General features: G+C 37.9%; 1 protein-coding gene across 6 annotated transcripts in view; it reads left to right on the plus strand.

Annotated features, from left to right (window-relative positions):
• UTRN (utrophin) overlaps positions 1-25,625 on the plus strand; it is a 387,073-nt gene that overhangs the window by 162,103 nt on the left and 199,345 nt on the right. For 5 of the 6 annotated variants that reach the window (XM_042795633.1, XM_042795636.1, XM_042795635.1 and 2 more), the window contains one exon: positions 3,499-3,688. In XM_042795633.1, the coding sequence (XP_042651567.1) occupies positions 3,499-3,688 (190 nt within the window). Of the gene's footprint in view, positions 1-3,498; positions 3,689-8,150; positions 8,757-25,625 lie in introns of those variants that run through there. The other variant, XM_042795638.1, reaches the window with a different exon arrangement.

The following is a 25,625-nucleotide window of genomic DNA, read 5'->3' on the forward strand; positions in this document are numbered from 1 at the left end:
TGCCTGGGAGCCTCTAATTGTTTTTGAATCTGCTTAAAGTCTGGAATAATAAGCAATTGCATTCTGTTGTGTGTAACTGAAGTTTCTCAGTTATCACTGGGGCTACTGTTTTGCAGTCTGCAGCCTTAGGAAGATGAGTATCTGCATTGTTTTTTAACTAGGGACAGAATAGAAAGGAAAACTCCAAGAGCCAGTGGCTAGCCAGAGTGTGGTGCTGCTCAGCATAATCCCATGGAGCAGCAGAGTAGAATTAAAAGGGGAGAATGTGCAGTGAAAGCACTTGTCAAGGAAACGAAGGGTTTTATACTTGCTTTGAATGTCATAAATAGAAATACCAGGGAACCTTGAGTGACAAGGCTTACTTCATGTGACAGATTTTGGGATGTGCAGGGGTTGTACATGGAGCACATGTGGCCCTATGACTTCCCTAAGTGCAGACCTGTATTTCCAGCATGCTTTGAAATACCAGTTTGTTCCCATGCTTGGAGGTTGTGGAAGGGGACCTTAGTAACATCGCCTGGAAGCATCAGAGTCCTGAATAGCACAAAAAGGGTACCAAAAAGACTGTAACATGTAAAGTTGAAGGAACTTTTTTAAAACTGTTGGCATTACAAGATTGAAGCTCCTTAGCTTGACATTGTGTAAATTGAAGACTTTGCCCAGTGGCTATTTATGTTCTATTTTTATACTTTAGGATGAAGCAGTAGTAATTTTATGTGGTCTTGCTGCCTTGGTAATGGATTATAGGTGCTACTCGTACTGTCTCACATGTTATTTTCCGACTTTCTTTTGATCATGCACTTGTATGCATTGCAGATTTTTAGTTTAAATCTGAAAACACAATAGGGTGGGACAGAAACCTGTAACAGTGCCGTGAAAACTTAAATAGTAGAGTTAGGATTTTCTTTATCTTGGACCTGTCTTTGCTAAGAGGATCTGCTTAGATCTTCTCCACTATCACTGTATAAAGTGAAGTTAGCTGCATTTGTAAAGGATTCTCCAGGTTCTCCTTGCATTTAATTCTTATATCCTGGAAGGACCCTCTGTCTTTTGAGGCTGTTCTAATTGTATTAGAATGCTTTGAAAATCCAAGTAATCTTTTTATAGCATGGAGTAGTCATTAATCTGCAGTACAGAATTCTCCATTTTCTATTTTACGTTTGTGGCCTTCACTGGAAAGAAATGAAAGTATTTGTATCTGCTCCATAAGTGTTGCTTGCTACTGCTATGCAGGTCCTCTTTTAAAGCACCCACGTAATCTTAGAAGATTAGTTGTAAATCTGTTAATTTATGCTGCTGGAGTATGTATTTAGTGAAAGGAATGATTTTTAGCTTTAATTCAAATATCATGACAGCAGTGAGGCTGTGATAGAATTGAATTCTTTCCGTTAATTTCAACCAAACAGAAAGTTTGAGAAATTAAAATGAATGTTATTAGCTACAAAGTTCAGGTTGTCTCAATTTCCATCTAGTACATTAGTACTTAGAGATCTGGGTCACTTACTGTTTCATCCTTTGGGACTTTTCTTTTTCTTTGAAGATCACCTTTAATACCAGTCTGTTCTTCCTGTTGTCACTCCCGTTCTTCCACCTTTGGCCTTAACCCCCTGCTAGGGAAGAAGATCCCTGCAGAGGGAGAGGGTTTTGAAGTCAGAGCTCTTAACTGCTTTTACTTTACGATTTTCTCGCAGTTCCTTGGTGTGCTCTAATTTTTGAGCAGGTTCTTGATATCTTTTCTAGGCAATATCTATCAAGCCCTTTGTAATCCCTATCATGCTATTTATTAGGGCAAAACATTCCAGAGCTTCACGTGAGAAGCAAGAATGAAGGCTGCTTGCTCTGTTAGTCATTTACCAGTAACCAAAACTTGGGCAAGTATGCAATTAAGAATGATTAACAGAGTTTTATTTTGGATAAAGCAATTATTAACAAGTGACATAAAACCTAAGCTCCTAAAGTAGGGATTGTAACACTATCTTTTTGCAAGTAAGTCTCTAGAAAATTCAGTTGGTTATTCTAATACTTAGGAATTTAAGCCTGGCAGAGTCGGGACTGCATGATATTTCCTTGAAGGAAAATAGCTTTTCTTTGCATCTGTCTCTTCTGATATGCTATTAAACCAGACTACCTGCTTTGAAACATCATCCTGAATGGTACTGAGTGTCTGCAGCTTCTTTGATTAAAAAGAATATTTTAACTACTTTTAAAATTTGAGATTGTAAAGACAGTGATTCCCTAATACTGCTGAGCAGTACTGTTGCCATAGCATGTCAAGGAGGAAAGAAAGCCTAAGTAGATTAGGAGGCGGCAGAAGACCCATAAGTTTAGGCCTGTCTGGAGACGGGTGTTCACTTCATGTGAAAATATCAAATGCTGAGTGTTTTGGCCTTGTATTACTTGAAATTAAATATCACTTACTCCTGAAATCTTACAATATGGTTAGTGCTTGATGGAAAAACAAACTTGAACTTCATACTTATTTAGCATTCTAGACAGTTGCCCTGTTAGGGATTTCTGTATAGTGTTCTGATGTGGGGCAGCTTGTTTCTTTCTTTTGTCCTGATTTTGGGAAAAAAGATTACTGGAATAACAGCCTCAAATGGGTGAAATTTAGCTAGTCATGCTTTAATTAACATGGTTAATCAGAGCTTTAAAAATTGCTGACTATAACAGCTTCCACCTGAGCTTCATTTCAATGATAAGGAAACACTCCTGTTATGCAGAAGTATAACGTAATCTCTTTTCTAGGAAATCTTGAAATTGATTACCAACAATATAATCCAAAGGTTTTAAATGAGTTTCTCATATCTTAAAAAAAAGTCCTCTTACACACACAGACTTTTGTACCAACCAGAGATCTTTTGGATTGATTGAAAATTTGGACTATATTCTACTAGTCTTTTGAGATTTAGGCATATTGAGCATGTTTTGACTGTTATGGTGGCAGTGTATTATTATGTATGTTTGAGTGATAGTGTCAAAAGGCTTGTCTTTTAGTAGAGAGAACCAGGTATTTGACTTTTCATCCCTCAGCACTTCAACTCTTACAAATTCAGGGAAGTGTTTCTGCTCACTGTAAAAGAGGTAGAAAAAAAATCCCCCAAACCCTCAGTCCTTCTATTCTGTGTTATTTCTGTTGATGAGGAAAAGTATTCGTACTTCTCAAAGATGGGAATAACAGTTTTACTCTTTGGGATAGCATAAAACCATGATGGTAATACTCAAAAAAGAAAAGCTAGGTTTTTAAATGCTAACAGTTTCTTCCACATGATTTTTTAAAAAGGGCTGTGACATATAAAACCAGTTCAGAACATCTGTGGGTAGCTATAGATATAATAACCAGAGAAACAGTGATATAAATAATGATAAAACAAGCTGTGTCAGATGTGTAGTTTCTTAATAGAGATAACTTTCATATTTCCTTTCAGTAGTTTCATTATGAAGTATGTAATGCTCTATGTTATGGGGGAATATTTTGACACTTTGTCTTGTTTTCAGAGCTGTTGATAGGCAGAATTTCTTGGAGACAGAGCTGAAGACAGTACAGGCCTCACACAAGGATCTGGAGAGCTTCCTCAAGTGGCTTCAAGAGGCAGAGACGACAGTTAATGTTCTAGAAGATGCATCCCAGCGTGAGAACACTGCTCAGGACAGTGCCTGCATAAGGGAACTCAGAAACCAGATGCAGGTGAGAAACTGAATAGTACTGTTGTTGTTCATGCTTTTTCTCAATCACAAATGTTATAAAGGAAAGCTCTCTTCTTGAGTGGGGAAACCTGCAGCCTATTGGAATGTATTTAAAAAAGAGTATTTTAGAAGTCAGATGTGTGAAGGAAGCAGATTTTTCTTCCTAAGATTTGAAATACATATTTTGTGGGCATATGTTGCACTGAGGGCTCTTAAATGTCCTTGGAGTATGACTGTATTCAGGAAGTGTATTAAACCTTGGAGGGTGACTGTATTCAGGAAATGTATGCTTGATTAAACTAAGTCATTTTGTGTGATGGTCCAACCAAACAATTTAATCTGATTCCCTCCAAATAAAGCCCTTCTGGACTGCATTGTCTCCTATCCCTGTCTGCCACCTTCCTCCTACTTTTCCAGCAATCCAAGAAGTTGTTTTACTTGGATCATATTTCTCCCTCTTCTGCTGCCCAGCAGCTCCCCAGCTGGTCTGCCTTCCTGTACAGGCCACACACTGGGAACCAGAGAAATAACTGAGGAGGCTAACTGACACCGCCTACAGTCCTTTTTAATACATGGACACCCTAGCTTGTCTAAAATCTAGAAGGGAGATCCCTTCTCCCTGTCTAAGAAGCATGGATTAGCTGAGTGCCACATTGTCTGACTGTTCCTGCCTTTGCATATCCCATACATCTCCTTTGGGAAGATAGGAGGGAGAGAGAGGATCTGGACTCAGTCTGTATTGAGGGAAAATAGGAGGAAAGGGTGCGGAGACTTGACAGATCTTTTAAAAGTCAGTATCTTTGATTCTGTGGCATCAAAAAGTTGAACATCACTGGCTAAAAGGGTTTTGTGTTTCTATGATACATGAATTTTCTTTGTCCTGTTTACCTGATATGAACACTGTTCATGTGTCATCTTTCTCCTGAATTTTTTACTATATTTTTTCCTTCAATTAGTTTGCCTCATTTAGCAGTTATTTTGATATGCAGAGAACTGAGCGGTTAGATCATTTAAGTCCTGCACTCTGGGTTTGGAATAATGTTGTCTGTAGTTTAAGTTCATGGGGTTTGAACGTCTTATAGTGAAAAAAGTGCTGCTTTCAGTAGTGCTGTTAATCTGAGCATATCTACATTGAACTTAAATGAAACAAGACAGTTTAAAGTATCTGATAGCAAGCTGCTCACTGTCATCATAAGGAAGAGACAATACTTTGTGTAAGCTTGTGTTTGTTGAAGATGACATGTCACTTACCAATGTTTATATGATTCTGGTTAGTCAAGTAACTCACCTGTAGAGATGTGGCACGGTAAAATGTTGAGACTAGTTTGTAATGGCAACACGTAGAAGTTAATATTATACTTTCTATTAGAAAAAAGCACCAAATTACTAGTGTAGTGTAGGTGGAAGAGATAAAATGGGGCCACAGGAAGCTAACAACATGAGGCAGTGCTGTGTGTAAAAAGACATATTTCTGTACTACATAGCATTCTCTACAGTCAATCACACCAAGATTAAGCTGTTTCTTTCACAAGTTGCTTGTCGGCTCTATGCAGCTGTGAAGCACCTTGATCATGGAAGATCGTTCATGCTCCATTGTGCTGTAGTCTGGTTAAAAATAGCCAGAGTTGTGCTGTGTGATGGGAGAACTCCTGGGCAAGACTGCCTGCTGTGTGGAGAAGGTCTATAACCAGCTCTTGACCGTGCCTATTGTCCTGGTTTGTAGCTGTTGAGGAGGCAGATGTAGGTGCTTGGGCACGGCCTACCCTTGTTTAGCAGTCTGTTACCTGATATTCTCCATCATCTTCTCTGACTATATGCTTTCACACGCTGCACACATGGAGCATAATCACTTAACTTACCCATGAATTTATATAACATTGTGAGATTTTTTTTTTTTCAACTACCAGAGAAAGTTAAGTAGAGCATGTCAAAGACTGTTGTAGCATAATGGCTTCTGAAATGAACTGTCGCCTACCATTTTTCAATCTCACTTTAAATATGACTGAAGACATGGCACTGGCAAATACTCCTAAATCAACGTTTCTGTTTTCAAATATTTGTTGAAATGAACTTTTGAAAACAAAATGAAGCTCTAACATCTTACTGTACCTTAGAAAAATCAAGCTTACTTCCTTGCAAGTTCTTAAGCTTAATATCTGATTAAACAAAGATCGTTTCCTGTTATTCCCCTGTTGGGTGGTATAAAATAACAATGTTCTTCTCTTTGTGCTTTGTTAAATATGTGAAGTATTTCTTTTAAATGGTTTTAAGAAGAATGCAGGGCTTGTGATGCCCCACTCTGTGTGAAGATGCCTCTGCCCCCAAGGCCTGTGCGTCGAGTAAAATTTTACTGTGAGTTTAAGGTGTGATAAATTCTAGGTGATACAGGCTGAACATAGACAAAATATGATGAAATTTTTTTTTTTTTTTGCTGTTATACATCATGCATTTTGAAAATAGGATCATCTGTTAAACCGGCATCTGTGTGTGCGTGGGAGTACTATTCTCCATTACATTTTGGGGCTAACTTGTTTGGCTGCAGCTCAAGCTACTCTACAGGTGGAATCAGTGATCTGGGCACTGTTGAAGCCGTGTTTTGCCTTCCATTGTGACATCTAAGGCTAGCTGCAGTACTATGCAAATAATGCAACACGAGCATGGTAACGATTACTTTTTGAAAAGGAAGAAATTTGCAATTGTATCTTCAGTCTTTTAAATTCATCCGGTATCTAAATGTTTCAGAAGACTTTGCTTTCAGGTTAGTACTGAAACACTCCAGTTTGTCTTGTAAAATGTTTAGCAGCTGCCTGGAAGAGGTTAAAACCTAATTTGAAGCAAGGTGTAGAAAATGTGCTAGAAAACAGTAAGAAATAATGTCACGGTCAATGTGTGTGAAGTCCTGTGCCTACAGATGTAAAGATGTTCAAAATAATTTGAAAGTTTTGTTTTAATGTAAATTAGAATCAACATGACTAGTGGTGGTCTGGCTGTTTGTCTCACTGCTTGATTCAAACTTGTATATTAGTTGGGAAGGAGGAAAGCAGAACTGAAAGGAGGCTGCAGGTGTGGACCGTGGGTTCTATCTTACATAGAAGAGGTTTGAGCTTTTGCACACTGATTCATGAATGCCTCAGTGTTGTTTTTGGACTTGTGCTGCTTCATAGGTTCCTTCAAAAGATGTTTGGTAATAGGGTGTCAGCTAATGATGCTAGGCTAGAGTTGGTAGGTTAAAGGAACAAACTTGTGGCGGGGGAGAAGAGTAGATTTAAGTCAGGAGCAATGAAGTACAAGTGAATGGTTCAAGTAAGTGGTGGAGATGAGGAAAGAAGGTGAGTCTGTCAAGGTGGAGAATACAGGTGGTAATATTTCTATATTCAAATTAGAATGAAGGCTCTTTTTCCTCAAAATGGTGGTGCCATTGGTGCTGGACAGATCGGGAACAAAAGAGAGTACATGTGAAAGGAGTGTACCTAAGGACTGGTGGAAACACTGATTCAGTTCTAAAAATAAGAGTGACAAGGTTGTGTTAGCAGAATTGGATAGGAAGAGTTTTTAAATGTCTTGCGTGAAGAACTTGGCATTCATCCCCTCAGATGGAAGGTGCCTGAGAGGAGGACAACCAGTTTATAATGCACTGATATCTAAGCTATGAATTATCTTGGATCATATGAACTTGTCATGCTACCTGCAGTTGGTGCCTTTGTACTGTGCTGATTAATGTGCTTGAAATGTGCACATACCTGTTTGTGTGGCAATATGCATGTCTACCATGACAATATGTATGTCTACCACCTATTGTGTTGATAATGGCCTCCCTCAACCTTTGCTACAGCAGTCCTGCTAATACAAATTTAAGTAGATTCATCGTAGAACCTTTGGAAGTAATGAGAAATAGCTGTCTCTGGTTACGCTGCAGTATTGCCACACCTAGGAGTATGTTGGCTGTATTGCATTGGGAGTTGTCTTGCTGGTAGCAAAACATTTCCATGCTCTTGAGTGTCCTACTGCTGTCCTTAAATAATTCTGCTTTGTCATAGGAAAAACATTAAAATTATGTTAGCTCTTTGGATTCAAGGATGGCTAGGAAAAGGGGTGATGGCACAACTGTATGATTTTAATTTGTCAAAACCCTAACCTTTCTTGGCTTAAGTCATTCAGGAAAAGATTTTAATTGGAAATGGCTCCTGAAAAACATTCCTACTTTCTGGGCAAGTGAGAATCCTTTGAGATCCCTTTGACTAAATTAGATTTAAGAGAGTTTTCATAGCAGAGAGGTTTACCTCCTGCGGTTTTTCCTTTTGTATTGGGTAATCTAGTTTTGAGAAGTGCCTGTGTGATTTATTAGCCTTTAACGTATGGCTGATATAATTAGGGCAGGTATCCGTCTGCTCCCCTCTCAAGATTTATAACACAGTCTGTTATTCACTCACTCTACAGCTCTGCCAGAGCTGCGTTCAGTCTGAGAGCGAGAGCATCCTTTCCCAGAGTGAGGGAGCAAATGCTCAGTCTGCTGATAGAAAGCAGCTACTGGGGAGAACAACTGTTGTGATACACTGGAGCCGTCTTCCTGGAGGAATTCCTTTTTTGTTCCTGCAGCTTTCAGGCTTAAATTAATAACCCTTCCTGGCTATTTAGTGCACTCCTGAACGGTGGCAGGCGCTCGGCTACTCAACAACTTCATTTACCCTCTGCACAAGCAGAGCCAAGCAGTACCGGTTAGAAGAATCCGTGAAGGCTGTTATTTTTTTACATTTGTTTACTGGGGTTATTTTGGGAGAGAAACTTATGCTATATCAACCTCCTTTGCCTTTGAAACGTATAAAGCCTGTGGATCGCAAAAGCAGTCCTGGAAGAGAGCATGCTCAGAAAGCTGGCAAATCATTGTCCAGTGACCGGGAGGAAATGATAGTTGCTCTTCATTTATAATGCAAATTCTGAGGTGTCTTCAGAAGTGTGGCAAACTTAAAATGATGGCTGTGGTGAGAACATCTCTGCAGAAAGTTGTGGTGTTGTTGCATCGTTTACAGAGGATGGCAGTTTCTTCTCCCCGTTACCAGAAGCTTTGTAAGGTAAGAAATGTAAGCCCTAGATCTTGAGAGTGTCTAATGCTAACTCTGTTGTCTTTCTGAGATAAAAAGAAAGTAAGAATGGTATGAGTGTCAAAAGTATCTAGGCTATCTAATGTGTTTTTAAAGCCTGCTGTGCTCTCATTGTGTGTGTCTTGTTAAAGAATGAATACAAAAAAACCTCCTGTACTTGTCAGAGTGATAAATTTTTTTAAAAAGTACTCTCTTGCCTACCATTTAAGTGTCTGGAAGGAAACTGTTAACATTCAATGATCTTTTGTAAAATACTACCACATTTCATTTTTCAAAGGAGTTGGTTAATTCTTGGTAAACACAGTACTTTAACTCCTGGCTTACCCATTATGTAGAATAACTGTTCTCTGATCAGTGTTTTTTGAGCTTTGTGAAACTTTTAATTAGGAATGAGTTAAGCAGACTAATACGCAGCCGTGAAATTTTTACTTCACCTGCTTGTATTTATAGAGTTCTTTCAGAGATAAAATATAAGGAAAGGTTGGAGGAAAAGCGTGTTGATGTAGGCTACCACTCATACTCATATTTTTGCTGTTACCTGTTCTGGTGGCTGATTATTTCTGCTTCCACTGAGATTGCATTTCCTTTTTTTCCACCGGTTCAGTAGTTCAGAACTTTAATACTATGGTAATGATCTAAGCTACTGTGGAATGGTTATACTGTGGTGTATTATTGAAATTTAATATAAGGATCTTGCTTTGTAACTTCAGAAAAATATAAAATTGGAGAGGTCTTCAGCTCTATACTGACATAACTTTATAGAAAATCTATTTGTTTGCCTTTGAAGTTTTGGTTTGTTTTTTTTTTTTTTTTGTTGGTTGGTTGGTGTTTTTTTGTTTGGTTTTATTACTGCTGCTTGTGATACTTTAAAATTGCCTGTGTTCGGGGAAACTATGCCTGAGTTTTGCATACAAGGTGTGTGAAAGCCAAAGTGCATGACCATGTCTTGTTCCAAAGACAAAGCAAAGCTGCCATAGCTCATCACATTTACTTCACTATGAAATGTGTTTTCTATTATGGGAAATACAAAAATGACATCAAGTAAAAGAGATCCCACCTCTACTGTAGAGTTTGGAAGTAAGAAGAGGGTACAATGCCATATCTGGTTCATAACAGTGAATTTTGTAGAGTAAGTTCTGGCATATGGGGAGAATCACATTGTTATCAAATGGATGTTTTAGTGTGCTTTAGTTTACAAATCTGTACTAAGAGGTGTACATTCATTATGAAGGATGATAGACAGTAGTTTGTGTACATACAAGCTATTCTAATGAGCGTGCCTCAGTTATTCTTTCCTTTATCAATTCTATCATTAAAGAGCCTTGTTTGCTTTTGTGAATAAGGCAAATCTTTTTTCATAAAGACATGGTTTTTAATTTTCTTCTCATAAGCACTAGGAAAAGTGCTTTAAATCTGTTTCATCACATTTTTGTGTATAAGCTTGTTTGTAACAATGTTTGTCAAAAGAACCATTTAGTGAATCTTGCAGTAATAGTTGTTTGCTAATTAGACTGAAAGCCTAGTAAATGGTTGGATATTTAATTTCTTGAGTTTAAATCTACCCAAGGGCTAGTAAAAAATCTTCTTAAAGGCTTTTATTAAAATATATTTTCTGATTGAGAATACATTCAGTGATAGCCTTGGGAATTTTAGTGTACCTTAGAAGTATACACTGTATGTTTTTCTGTTCATTAAAAAGTTATGCAGCTTTTTTTATTCAGATGTCTGTGCTTAGTTTACTGAAAGCAGAATTGCTGGTTTGTTGTAGAGTTAAATCAGACACCGACTGAGGAAAAAAGGAATGGTTTACAATCCCAGTCACTTCCAGCAGGTGTCAATGTAAGGCAATGATATATGGGAGTCTGGTGACAGAAAAGTTAATACTTACATGAGAAAATGGTATGGAAATCACAAATTAAAAGCAACTATGACAGCATGTCAGGAAGGGTTTCTTGTAGTGCTCTGTATACTTCTGTCTTTGGAATTTCACAACTTTGTACATGTCTTGTGTACTCAGCAGATACACTAATATAGTTCAGTTCTGACAAAAGTGATTTACTCTAGAGTATATGAATTACTGCTTTGTGTACAGGGCATTTGCTTCATGAACTAGCATCTAAATGTTTCATGTGAAGTGCCCACTGAAGCATAACAGAGTGCCAATAAAATAAACATTAAAAAAAGTGCCAGTGAAATATTTAAGACAAATTCTTGAAGTTAGTGTTTGTCTTTTTTAAAATGCAATGTTTATAAAAGAATAAACAAAGCTTTATTATTGAACTGGACTGGGGAAAGTCATAATTGTTCCTCTTTTTAGCAGCTTTGTGTAATAGTAATGCTCAGCATACATAGTCTTAAGTTTGCAAATTTTTTAAGAGGAGAAACAAAAATAAACACTTTGGTGACATATTACAGTATTGCTGAAAAACAGGAAATCCAAGGTTTAGGATATTTCTTTTTGCTGATTTTTCTTTCACTAATTTATTTTCACCAAAGTGAGTTTTGTCAGATAGAAGTTTTCACTAGCGTTGCTATTTGATTCTTTTACACTGGAATTACTGTCATGCCAGGGCAAAATGTGTATACTTAGCATTGTGTTGTCAGGATAATGTGTAATAAATTTTGCTTTACTGTTGTTAGCAGCTTTGACACTCAGAGTGAACTACTAGAAAAGTGTTTTGTGGGGGCCTGCTCTGCGTTCTTGCTAATATGTGATTGTTCCTTAAAGAATGTCTTCTATTAGGCACATCCAACTAGCTCAGACAAGAACGAACTTAAAATTTTATTGGGAACAGAAAAATCATGGTAAGGTACAAATCAATAGATCTTTCTGAGGGACCAGAACTACAACATTACTTATGAAAATGAAGTAGAAAATTGGGAAACTTTCTCTAACTTCCCTGATGGAAGTGAAAGAATAGTGCATCTGTCAGACAGGTAAATGATTACCTTGAAATATGTATCCTGCTTGTGGAACTTCACTGTGCTATTTTTGAAGCACACTGCTAGCATTCAGGGACTGCAGCTTTCATCCACTGCAGGATAGACTGAGGAGCATAGCTAATAGCTGAGAGAGTATTTTCTAATTTTTTGTGATGACTTCTTGAGAAGAACCCTCTTTATAAATAAATAAATAAGCAACCCCCTTCATATAAATACTTGAAATCTCAAACCTGATCCAACATGAGTCTTCACTCTTGAAGTCCTACATGGTAACTTTGCTGAGTTTCTGAATTCTTCAGCTGTGAAGAGAAATGATGCATCTGAAACATGTATCATGTGGTTCTTTTTTAAGTATACATAACTTAATATGAAATTCTCTCACATTTTCTGCTATTTCATTTTTTTTTATGGCTAGTGTTAAATTTATAAAACCACAGGGAGGGTTAGCCAAAATCCTTTTTTGCCATGATAGCGGTGATTGCATTCCAGAGGACACTTACATTCTGCTGAATTTTGAGAGTAGCAGCAAAGGCTCTGTTCCTATGAAATTATGAAAAAAATGTGAAGGTCTTGGGGGGTGGAGCAATAAAAGCATGAAAGGCTGTGTTGAGAAATGGGTAGGTTAATCCTGGTTCCAATGAATTTAACATAGATAAGTTTTCTAATATTTACATGACTTCTAGTTGATTTAGAAAATAAATCATTGGTACTTGATCACATTTGGGTATGAACCACAGGTAATCAAGTGTGGATGAAGAGGCGTTCCAGCATTAGAGCATTACAGCAGCGATGTAGTACGTATTTATTGGACAGTTGAAGTGAGAACAAAATTAATTGTGGAAGCATGTCCTGAAGTAGACTACGGTACTAAGCTAGTTGTTGGTTGGAAAATGAAGGAGCTCCTCTGTTGTCAAAAGGATTGCTAAATTACGCACCTTTTTTTTTTTTTTTTGATGAAAAAGTTAAGTCTGGAGTGTCTAATATTGTTCTAGTTGTATAAGGAACATTCTAATTGGATCTAGATCTACCATAAAGCCTTATAGAATGGAGAAGGCCAGAATTAAAGGGAACCTTGGCTATAATGACCTATCTACTGAAATACAAAAAGACTAAAAGTGCACTGGTGAAAAAATTGTCTATTTCAAAACAGGAGATCTAGTAAATAACATAAAATGATGTTATATCGGCATCTCATGAGTCAATACTCAAGAGCGTATAGATTTACCACCTCAGAAAACTGAGAAGTGTAAATGGTAACCACCCCACCTTGCAAACACCCACACTTTGTTTGTGTTGGAAATGACTGTAGGAGAACTGGCATCTGTTGTGATTACGTGTGATAGTATATGTTCAGGTGTGGGATGAAACATGACTTGGGTGTATGCTAAGCAGAACAGGGTTAACATACAGCTAATGAAGACTTACAGAATTTAAAGTGCAACAATATAGCATGGTAGTGTTTAGTGATTGAAAGAATGAAAGAACAAGAAAACCTTATTTGGAGAAATGTGAATAGTCTAAGAATGCACATAACTCAATGATCATTTAAAATTAATGAGATGGACATAATTTCTTTTTGAATATGGATTAAAAGTTGAAAAGCTGAAAACTGGTGGGAGAATACTTGAAATGATAAGCATCTGGAAGTCTTGGGAGATGAAAATTGATTTGTTACTGGCATTTATTATAGAATAATCAGAGCAACTCCAGAAGCAATGGAAGGCTGAAGGGAAAAACTTTTTAATGGCTTAAAAAAAACCCCAAACAGGCAGGTGAAGGGTGGAAATTACTTCAGTAAGTCAAAAGACATGAAAACTAGAAATAGGGACAACATATTAAATTCAAATTGGAAATACAATAGTTATAATGGAATTTAATTCTCTATTGGTATCAAATTGCACCTTTGTATGTAGTTTAACAGTAACAGACAAGGACAGTTAGAGGCTTTGGTGTGTAGGCAAGATGTCCGTTGTTAAATGTTAATGTGTTATGGATTGATTCCCTTTGGAATTTTGTAAAAAATCAGTGGGTTATTAGAGGGATATGTTCATGTTTTGATAAACGAGAGAGATGAGATCCTGAGAACTCATATCCACTTCCTGAGGGTAGGATAAACTGGTTCATGAAGACAAGTGATTGCTACAAATGCAGAATCTGGTTGTGACTGGAGATGAAGATGAGGAGAATGGGCAGAATTTCAAGGAGAAACTTGTAGGTAAAGGATTGGGAAGACCTCTTGATCGTGAGATTTAGGATCTCACTAAGTCTTTTTTCCCCAAACCCCATGTGTCCTCAGTCCTTGAAGAAAATGTTTTAGTAAGTCCCCAAGCAATAATTTAGCATAGTGAATCATTTCCAAGCATAAAAGAACAAGGCGTTGACTGTGAAGAGCCAGCATAGGTTTTTAAGAAGGGTGCCCAACCTGATTGGTTTCGGTGAGAAAGTTGTTGCTGTCTCTTTGGTGAAGGGAAAGCAGTAGTGTTCCCTGATCTTGATTTCAGAAGGGCATTTGACACAGTCTGTTATAGACAAATTAGGGATATATGGAGGGGTAGATAAGCCAAAAGGCGGGAAGAAAACTGGCTGGACCACTGGTGTGTTTCTCAAGGGTTGGGGCTGAGGCTGGTACTGTTTAGCTTTGTTATGAATCCAAACAGTGGGACAGAGTGCACCTTCAGCAGGTTTGTGAATGATATTTGATTGTGGAGGAACAGTCAATATTCACTGGGAATTCACTGGGGCCTCAAGTGGGAGGGATGGTCTGACAGGGACACCATAAAGTTTTTTAAAAACATCAAAAAGGCCCCAGCACAAATTCTTGTACCTGAGAAGAAATAACCTAATGCATTGCTACAGGCTGTGTGAGCAAGATTGTCCCCATCAGACAGGGAGAAGGGATTATACCTGTCTATTTAGCACTCATGAGGTCATGTTTAGAATACCATGGCCGGTTTCAGGCTCCCAGTTTGAGAGATTCTGAGAGTCTGGGGAAAGTGCAGTGCTTGGTAGCTGGAGGACATGACATAAGAGTAGAGGTAGGGGGAGTTGGTTTCATTTAATTTGGAGGGGAGAAGACTCCAGGGGTTTTCTAATGCTGTCACTGCCTACCTGGTGGTTTGTCACTATAGAAGATGGAGATGGAGCTAGGCTTTTCTCAGAGGTGATGTGAGAGGAAAAGAGGCAGCGGGAACTAGCTGCTGCAGCAGAATTGCATGTAAGGGCAACATTTCTGCACAGCAAGTGTAGCTGAGCACTGGAGTGGTCTGCCCAAAGAGTCTGCTTTATTTCCATCTCTAGAGGTATTAAAAACTGTAATGGTTAAGGTCCTTAGCAGCTAGACCTAGCTTTGAAATTGGCTCCTGAAATTGGCAGGAGATTTGTCTGTGTGACCTCCAGAGGTCTTCCAACTTGTGATTTTCTGTGATTCTCTGTGCTATTGCCCTCTTAGCTTATGAGTGAAAACTAAAATAGTCAGAACTATTGTGCAGCAGTTTTCAACTATGACTGGGTTGCCTACTTCCTATCAAAAGGAACTTCACGTTTTACCCCCTGTGAAAAGATCTTATTAATCTGCTGAATTTTGATCTGGATCTGGGCCTGCTATGAGTCTGCTGTACAGCCATAGCACATGTTCATTATCAAATCCTTTTGCTGCAGTTTAACTTAAATGGTAGCAATGTTGTACAGTCAGCCATTTGGTGCATATCTAAATTTTGTGGCTGTGATGAGAAGGCACTTTAATATAGTGTAAAACTTTGTCATCTAACCTGCCCCCATGCTTACTTTTGCATTTTCAAAACTCAAAAAGAACATGCCACCAGCACCTTTCAGAGGAAGGTTGTCCACATCTTGAGTGATGAGGCTGACCTAAATGTAACTGTTTTGTTTTGCCACGTGTCTAATTATGATCAGTGTCAAATGAAATTGTGTCATAAATAGGTACTTTATTGTAAATTCTTTTTTATAGAAGGCTGTGCTCTCTAGTGCTCTGTTTATGTATCGGGCTTCTCTAGAAATAAAATTGAAAAATTGAGAAATAGAATGGAAGAGGACATAAAACTTCCTGTTTGTGTGTTGTTTTTCTTAACTGCTGCACCAATCACTCCTATTTGCAAGCAGAATGCAGCTTAACAGGAGAGAAGATGGGTTCTAGGATATAACATTTTTAATAGCATTTCAGTACTATTTTGGAAAGGAGGAGAGAGAGGGCATGAGTGAAATATTTCAGGACACGCTTTTAGAATCCTCTTGCATTTAAAGGCAAATTTGATTTTTGAGGTGAAAATATTTCGCTATTGCCGCAAGAATGAAAATGAATATAAAATATGAGGTAGTTCTATTAAGGCATGAATGTAGGATTAATACAAAAATTTACTTCCATGAACTTCATGTGTTTACAGGAGTTGGATCAATATTTGATATATGAGACAATCTTACCGTAGTATTTTACCACAGTGCTTTTTGATTGCTGCCATTTTTCAGGGACTTTATTCTTTTTTTTCCCTCTTTCCCTTAGGGCTCAATTACCCTGGCCAAATTCACGAAGTCCTGAAGCAGTAGATGCCTAAAACCTCATAGTGCTTCACCAATTCCCCTCTAGACAACTAACTGTCTTTGTCTTCTGCCTCATGCAGATCATTTGAGCTTATTTTTAAGAAACCTGCACTCACTGTATAGCTGGAAAATAGTGCTGTTTGAAGCTATCCTGTCAGTGCTAGTCATCAGGGACTCTGGAAGAGTTCTGCCCTCCCTTTTGCTTTCTTTTCTGTTTTTAATCAAGAAAAACTGCTCTGAGGCTTCATGTTCCAAAGTTGCCCTGTAAGCTTCCTATTGCATATCCACTGCTTGCAGACCTGCGTGACTCTCTGGCTGCCCTGTGACGTTTTCATGCCGGGCACTCTTCATATAATTTTCTGCAAAGCATTTTACCCTGAAGCAGAAGTAACTTACGCAGTCCCGCATATCTGGGTAATTGAATGTGGGTGGAAGATGTCAGTGGTGTTCCTGATAAATGATATTCTGTGTTGCGCTACAAAAAACAATTCTCCATAGTCATAGTGGAACTGTACTTACTGATGGTTTCTGGTGTATGGTAAATATGATAGGTGCTGCAAGTGAAGTAACAAATTGAAATGCTGCTGATGCTGTAGATGCTCCTCAGTTGCTCATGAGCCCTGTTTCTATGGGCCCAGTGTTGTGCTAATATGGTACGTGCTGACTTCTCTGTGCTGGTGTTTCAAATTCCTGACCTGAAGAGAGCATCCTTCCTGGGGAGAGGTGGAGACTTTGGTTTTCAATGCTTGCTCAATTCTTGGCATTTCTGCTGAGACTGCTGACCAATTAGTGCTAATTGTGCTGGATTTTGGGATGTGGTCCTAGAACAGTCATCTGAGGTCGCTGCTTTCTGTCACCTGCCAATTTTGGACTCAGCTTGAACTATGCTTTTTTATTTTCTTCTTTTAAGGAAGAATGCGTTATTAACCCTGAACTAATCAGTCACCCTTCATGTGTAATTTTGAATGTTCCATATCAAATACTGTAACTGTCTTGGTAGATATTTTCTCTTATTGTTTGCTACAAAGAGAAGTATTCATTTGCTGCAAGTTCCAACACTGTAAACTAGTTGAAACAAATGTCTTTCTCCTCTTTCTTTCAGGTTACTGAAAGCAAATTTTAAATTTCAGGGTTTCAGTTAAAGTTACTGACTTCTTAATGTTTGGGTTCCTCTGAGATTAGGATGGAGGCGTAATAAAAGTTACAGATTACACAAACTACTCCCCCCATCTCCCCGCCCTGCTTAGTATGCCTTTATTAGCAGGCACAACACTTTCTCTTTTGGAAGAGGGGGAAAATGGGACCAGAAATTAAAAAGAAAGCCTCTCGATGGAATTTCACTTCTTTGCTATGTGTTTGCATTGGGAGCTAACAGTAGTCCCTCAGATGTTTTCACTGAAATAGTTATGTATCTATTTGCAGGCCATTATCTTTTATTTCCTATAGCCCCATAGTGCAGTGATAAATTAGCTCTGGAATCCCTTTCCATAGCGCTTGGTAAGAAGAATACAGTCTTAAACAATTACGCTGTTATTTGTAAACAGATAATTTAGCAAAATAGCCAGATTGTGGAAGACTCTTATCCCTTATAATGGAGACACAAAACATTGTTTCCTTTATATAAGGGTACTTCTAAATGAAAATAAGGGAGGTAATTTGAGAGGTTTTTACTGAAGAATTTGGATCTGGACATGACCTTCCATGAGCCTTGTTTCTCTTCAATCTGATGTGATAAAGGCCCGTACATAGTCTTAGTTACAATTGTTTAGAGTTAGAAAACAAGTGGATTCTACGACTTTTGGACTAGAATTATTTTTTAAATGTTCATTTTGTTTAAACTCCCTTTTTGCTAAATGATTGAGTTCTGTCTTACTGTTGCAAAGATAAACTTCAGGATTTCAGGCCTTTCAGGCACTATGGGAGGAGGAAAGCACAGCAGTTTTGTTTTAGAGGAAAGTAAGTATATTTCCTCTCCCTTTTTCCCTTGCAGAGGTGTGGTAATGACTTCTCCCATAGGGAGGAAAGGGCACTCTGCTAGCAAAATCTGAATACACACTTTGCAAGTGTTTCTGGTGGCTGTGTGACTGAAATGGGAGGTAGAAAGGAGTGGGTCTTCTTAGCAAACAGTATTAAAAATATGGGCTGCCTTTGAATTATGGTGCCAACACTTGTTTTAACTGGAAAAAGGTGCGAAAACCAACCCATGGATTTTGTGATTGTGGAGAAGTTTTTGGAAGTTATGATCAGCTTCTGAGGACTCGTGAGCTTTATCCTGTGGAAAAACCTCTTACTTAAACTATCATTCAATAATATGTTTGAGTGGAAAAGTCTAAAATACAGACTAGCTTTCTATATTTCAGGAATGCTTTTCCTTTTCTAAAGCAGCCTCATAAATTGAAGGTACCAGCTAAAAGTTATTTTCAGCTATGGATTAGGGTTGATTCAGTAAAAGAAATGTGTCAGAGGGAATAGCATGGCTAAAACATGAGAGCATGGTTTTATTTTGACATTGCTGGGAAGTGACTGCAATAGGATGGTAGAACTGTAGCCTGATTGTGTAATACGACAGCTGATTGATCTTGTATATGGCAAGTAACCAGTTCCTGTGTCATAATAGACAATGTCCACTTGGGAACATGAGTAGTTGTTGGTACATATGCAGATCTGTGGGCAGTAGCAGTGATCAGTAGTGTGTTTCAGTAGAATGATCTTGTAGTGTTGCTGAAAAGCAACTATTTTTTTCCATGCATTTACAATGAACCTCTGTTTTCAGGTTAACAGGTAATCTGTTAATACTAGAAGAAATGTGAAAGAACAATTGCGTGGAGATTCCATGCAACAGGTAAACAACAGAAAATGTGAAAACCAAATGAAAAACATCTTTGACTAATGTGTGGTTAATATCTTAAGGCAGTTGAATTTAGGAATATGCCAAGGTTATGCTTCAATCTAAGAAGATTGTATGTTGCAGTGGGTTAAGTATGTTAATCTTTAATATTCAAGGTTCCTAACCAAGATTTGAGAAGGCAACAAGATTTTTGTTAGTGAGCAAATACAGTATTCAACATTATTGAGATCCAGAACATTGTTGAGATGGTGTATGTTCCCTGGAGGTTCAAGTTGGTTGTGCTGAAGCTTAATGAACATTTTTCTAGAAAAAGAGGGGAATTATAGGCTGAACAAAAAATTAACAGCTGCAAAACAGAAGAATCAAAGTCCTCTGTGTTACCTTTGCATATTTAATAAACTTGGCTGTCGGCATGTGCACTGTAAGTCTCATGTGCCAGGTAAGACCTGCTAGAAATTATGCCAGTCTATGTGTAAACAACCTACAGATGTTCTCTGAGGTGGTGATTAAGGGCCAGTTTGAGAGTAGAAGTGTTTGGATGTTATACAATTTTTAGGTTGCAACAGGGGGAGAAACATGATCACAAAAAAAGATGGGAACAAGCCACAGCCCAAAATAAAACCACTGAAAAAGTTCAATTTCTACGCAAGTGATATATGCATCATACATATATGTATCATATATATGTTTATGTTCAAACTTTTTTGAAACAAGGACAAAGGAAGACCATGTATGCCTAGAATATATATATTTTTTCTTGTATGAAATCAAGGGAAATGAAACTTACTTGGTAGTCATTATGATACTCTCTGGCTGATGTAGAACAGAATACAAGAGATTTTTAAAGAGAAAGGGGGTAGGCATAGGAAGGCTCTAAACTATGTATTTTTTCAGGCTTCAGTCTAATTGCATAGGACATGTGAAAGTGAACTGTGATTTAGATCATCTTAGAAAGCCCAGAGCATAAAGCTAAGAATAATAAATTGTCGTCTTTAGCATTGTTTAATTTGATTATAAAGTATGTTTAGATTTTATGACTGTTTTGGTACTGTCCCAGCATCTTTGCAAGAGATAAGTCTTTGGCAATGACATTTGTGTAGTGACTTAGGGAAAAATAAAATGAAATTAAAGACAATTTAGAAAGAAAAAAAGCTGGCTTTACAGTTTATAACGGTGGCACGAGTTTCATGGTCTTGTTTCACGTAATGGTGATTTCCTGGGATGGCTTTTGAAGTTAGTCAACACACTATTAAATTGGGAGCTGGCAGTTGGTCATTACTACACTTGGAGTATTGAGGCTTCACTCCATAAGGGAGCCTGGAACTTTTACAGACAATGTGGCCAGAGTAAATGAGCCTGTTGGAAAGACACATAAAATAGCACGACTAGGCACTGAGCTACAGAAAACATTCATCAGCCCAGTTGCTATAGCACTGTCTGTTTTGTTCTTGTGATGCAACATTTTAGTAGATGCTCTAAAATGAAAAACAATAGTTTGCTTTTCTTCTGAACAAAACTGCAGAGAACAGAGTTGCTCTCTGCTGTAGAAATACATTAGTGTCACTGCAGGAGAAGAGTGAGACACTGGGCTGCATGAAGTAACTGCTCTGGAGAATTCCTCAGTTCGGAGAGCAAATGAGCTATGATCCCTAATCAAATGTTGACATTTGTGTTGATATTTTTTTTTATTTTTTTCAACCTTCCTTCCCCTTCCCAAACCCCTACAGGTTCCACCAACAGAAAATGAACACTTCTTGGTTTTGATATGGGCCTTTTTTAGACTTTAAAAAAATTTCTGTGATTTGACTGTTCCAAGCAGCAAGGCTGTCAGGGTTTGCACAAAGTACGAAGAGATAAAAGATGCTATGCCTCCTTTTTGTTCACTCTTGTATTGTGAATCTGTGCAGATGATACACAGGCCATCACTGCCTGTGGCTTTTTTTGTAAAAGAAACTATGTGTTAATTTCTCAGTGGAAGAAAGGAGAACAAAGGGAAGTAAATAAAGTGCCACTCCATTTGATGTTCTCTGGATAATTTTATTCTTTGTAATTTGATCACAGCCATAGGAATTCTGAATGCTGATTTCCCCTGTTACTGTAACTGGTTCCCAGCAACTTCCTTTGTGTGATTGTTTGAAATTAATTTTCATACATGCTCCAAGGGAAAATAGTGACTCCCCATTTCTTTTCCTCACCTTTTCCTTCCCCTGTTAGCTTTGTAACTGCTTGCCTGCCGAGTGTGACAGTTCCAGGTCTGCCAGCCCTTCCTTTTAGGCCTTATGATACTGGCTTCATTGAGTTTACAGATTTTATTTATTTCTCAGTGTGGAAAGGAAGGAGAGTGGCAAATCAATTTCAGTGGCTGTGGTGAAGGTCTTTCAAGGGCCACCCATGGCATGATATTTGGCATATGAAAAAAACCCCAAACACTGAAGTAATGCTGTAGTGCTTCCAGGAGACTCCCATTTTTGGGGGAGCGTTGTTACTTGCACACAGCTCTTTTGCTCACAGCTGTTGAAATGAAAGGGTCTCTACGTGGTGGCAGCAGGATGAGGTGATGATAGATGCAATTCCAGACTAAAGGTCTATATCTAGCAGTGATCAAACCTGTAGAAAAAAATCCCAGTTTATCCATGAGCTTTTGCCTGAGAGAGATTTAAAAAGCATTTTTTTATGCTGCCTTCTGTAAGTGAAAATGTTATACATATTCAGGGGCAAGCTAATCTTTCAATTAAAAACGTTAGATGTGTAATTCAAGGGCAAGCCAGTCTTTTAATACCTGTTGCTACAAAGCTCAGGTACAGCTTTCACAGTGCTTGTCTGACCCAGAATCTACTGACTGCTTCAGTCTCTTGAGCCTCTAACTGGAGAAGAGCTCAATGGATTCAGTTAAAAGTATGTCACACTTACAACATGCAGAAGAGAAGGGATGCTACACAATATGAAACAGTATCAGTTGAAATAAAAAGCTGGGCTGTCAAGCTGCTTGTGATAACTAGTTCTAAACTGGTTTTACATCAAATTTCTTCACATCATCCTGAGGTTGGGGTTGTGGAGTTTGAATTTTTTGCTGTGAAGACAAAGCCAAAATTAAAAAATCCTAGTGGTAGTAGTCAGGCAGGTAGTCTGTTTCTGTCAACATCACTGTAACTAAATTACTTGTTCTGCCCTGGTGAGCAGAAAAAATCAAGAACATTAGATATTTCATATAATTTATGGAGAAGAGATTTGATATCTTAAACTAGTATCTTTAGTGTCTATGATTACTGTCCCCTTTCCCTGTGTCTATAGCTGTAGTCTGTGATCCTCAGTTCTCCTTCTTTCACATGAAAGAAGTTTACTTTCATGTTTAAGACCAGCTTGCAAATGCTCCCTGGCTAAGGTTGTGCGATATATTGGGAAGTGCTGTTCTGTAGTCTGAATCATTGGCCCTTCTAGATGACATGAGTAGGCTTCATACTCTGGGGCACTTTTTTCTAAATGTACACTTAATGTTGCTCTTCGTAGTTGTTTCATCTATTAGTTTCTCTCATTTAAAAGACCAAGTTGTCAGTGAATAAACTTTTGGAAATTGTTCCTCAGACTGCTAAAATGCTCTTTGTCACTTCTTCTACCTCCACACCATTCCTTATCCTTAATCTGAAAAAGAAACAAAAAATCCCATTCCCAACAGAAACTAGTGATGCCTGTGTTGCAATACAAATATGTATAAAATTTGTGTCACTTGCCAAACCTTCAGCTTTTCCCCTGCTGTGTAGAAACCAAATCCTTAAAATCTGTCCTAGATATCTTAACTGTTTTAAAGAAAACCTGCTGTGCCTACTAAGATGTATGGCTTAGTAGTTAGGTTACATTGCTATCAACATTTAATTTCTTATTTTCGATATAATATCTTGAGCTGTAATGTTTGCAGTCATGACTATCTACAAAATGGTCACCTGACAGTTAACAGTATATGCATTTAAATACCACCTACTGAATGCAAAAGGCAGCACAAATGCCTGGGGTTCACTTTTCGAGGGAGGAGGAAGCCCTCTTCTCTCTTCTCCATCGATACTTTCCCAGCTGATGCAATGTAGGTGGACATGTAATTGTAAACATAAAGTAGACTGAAATATTCTGTCACTGTGTATTTTGGAGAAACCTACTCCTGATTTTTCTAATGAAAAAAGTACCATGCCTTCAGAGTAGTGGTATCCTATATCTTATCCGCTGTTACAGTTTCTACCATCATCTGGTTTCACTAATAATTATTTTGAGCTCTGCAAAGTGAATATTGCAAACAGTTTTCCTGTGGCACCACTAAACGTAAGTTCTTTTAGGGCATCACTATACGTAAGTTCTTTTAGGTCTAGACTGTATATAAAGTATTAAATTGCACTGTGCCCATGTGATCACAATGAAGCTGTGCATAGAAAGCCAAGCTGCTGTCTTATCCAGACTTGTCTGCCGTGGTATTTTTATAGGTGTATGGATGAGGAAAGCTACATATTTCAGTCTGAGTGATAAAGTGGATTTGATTTTAAATGAGACACACAGTGCTATGGAAGTATATGATATGACTGCACCCTAAAGGGCCTTCAAAATTGCAAATAGAATTTAGCAAGAATCCTTCCTAAGACCATCTGCTTCCGATGATAGGCAAATATGTGCTAAATTTGCTACTGGAGTTCAGAAAAAGGTATAATAAGTTGTGTGCTTTTGATTTTGCCTCAAAAATCTACCTTTTTGTTGCTACCTTTTTGTTGAGGTAGAACCCCATTTTCTGGCTTGCATATGGAAAGATAAATGAGCTATGTATGTATATATGGGTCATGTGATGTTATATGTAACATTGGAGATGCACAAATTTAGGTTTGAAATAAATGAGTGACTCTGGAAGGTATTTCCCCTGTATTTGGAGAATTCACAGTCATACATAAGAGTTCACTACAGAAAGATCAAGTAGACATCTGAGGTGATGTGTCTTCATGTTTCTTATACAGAAAGAAATAACGTGAGTGGTGTGAAACAATGCAGATGAAAGAGCACAGAGAAACTACTGTGTCACCTAGTCTTAGCACAACGCTGAGACCATGTACAGCTATGTCACTTCTGGATATTTGTCTGGTCTGTTGTTAAAGCAAGGTTTTAAAGCTGCTTTTGAGACAAATTGTTTCAGCTTTTCCAAGTCTTTACTATTAAAGCATTTTATTGGTATTTAATTCTGATGTGTAAATGAATTTCTCTTCTTTATAATTGAGAAGTATATTGTAAGGTCCTTCTTCAGTTCACCACATACCTAAATGTACAGTGGGAGAGTGAATTTCCATGGTAGTTGACATGTATATATTGAAAGACAGTTGTGATTTCTTCCTTCTCATTGCTTTTTAGACAAATTATCGTTTACTCTGCTCTTCCCTGTATAATTTGCTGTTTAAATTCCCTATGAAACTCAGTGCCCAAAACTTGATGCACTTTTTCTGCTCAGACCTTGATAGACCTTAGCAGAATTAAAGGTGATGTTGCTCTTCCACACATTTCTGTTTAGCCTTGTTGGCTCACATTCAGTGTGGGACCCAGTGGTGCAGCACACGGATCTTTCTTTGCAATGCCTCCCTCTTGGTCGTTGCTTTCCACATCACATTTACTGTGGTGATTGGTGTTGCTCAGTTACAGAATGGGACATTTGTCTTAGAGGTGTGCCTTCTTTCCTTTTTTCCTAGAATAGTTGTCAAAATTTCTAACACTTGTTTCTAATTTTTACCTTTTTGCTAACATCTTTGTAGCTGTTCCCATCCTGATCCTCTTTGTAAAAATCAGTGAGTTGACTTTTTCTGTTATCCTCTTGTTGAGGAAAATATTCAAAAGTACTGAATTCAACGCAAGTCCCTGTCTTTATATGAACCTTGATAGTGAAATGTTTACTACTAAATATAGTTTTTCAGCTAGGTATGCTTGCATCTGGGACTGTCTCGTAAGACTTTTGACAATTAGTGAAGTCAAGATAAACGACACTTACTACCACTCCCATATTCTCAAGGCTTGTTATCCTGTCATTGAAGGAAATTAAGTTAGTCTGACATGATTGATTCTTGACAAATCATGTTGTCTGTTTCTAATTTTTCTTGTTATGCTTAAGGTGCTTATGATGTGCTTACTATTTTTTTTATTTTTCATGGGATTTCAAGTAGAGTTTATGGATGGTGAATTCCTTAGCTCCTCCTTTAATCCCTAATTTAAAGAGAAGAATTATATTTGCATTTTTCTGCCATCTTGGTGCTCAGAGATAACTGCTAATAGCTCTTAGACACTTACAGCCTACTATTTAAGTATTCTTTGGCAAATTTCTAACCTAATTTGAAGAAGTCAAACTTACCTGATTACCCTTTGGCCTCTTCTTGTCAGTTGAAGCTCAGGTTTTTGCTACTTCATCTCTGTGGTTAAATAATTATCTGAACCACAATATTCCTCATTAGTGAGATTGGAAGCAGAGGAATGTATTGAACATTCCT

The sequence above is a fragment of the Tyto alba genome, unplaced genomic scaffold (assembly GCF_018691265.1).
Source record: "Tyto alba isolate M040663 unplaced genomic scaffold, T.alba_DEE_v4.0 Super-Scaffold_22, whole genome shotgun sequence".
NCBI lineage: Eukaryota > Metazoa > Chordata > Aves > Strigiformes > Tytonidae > Tyto > Tyto alba.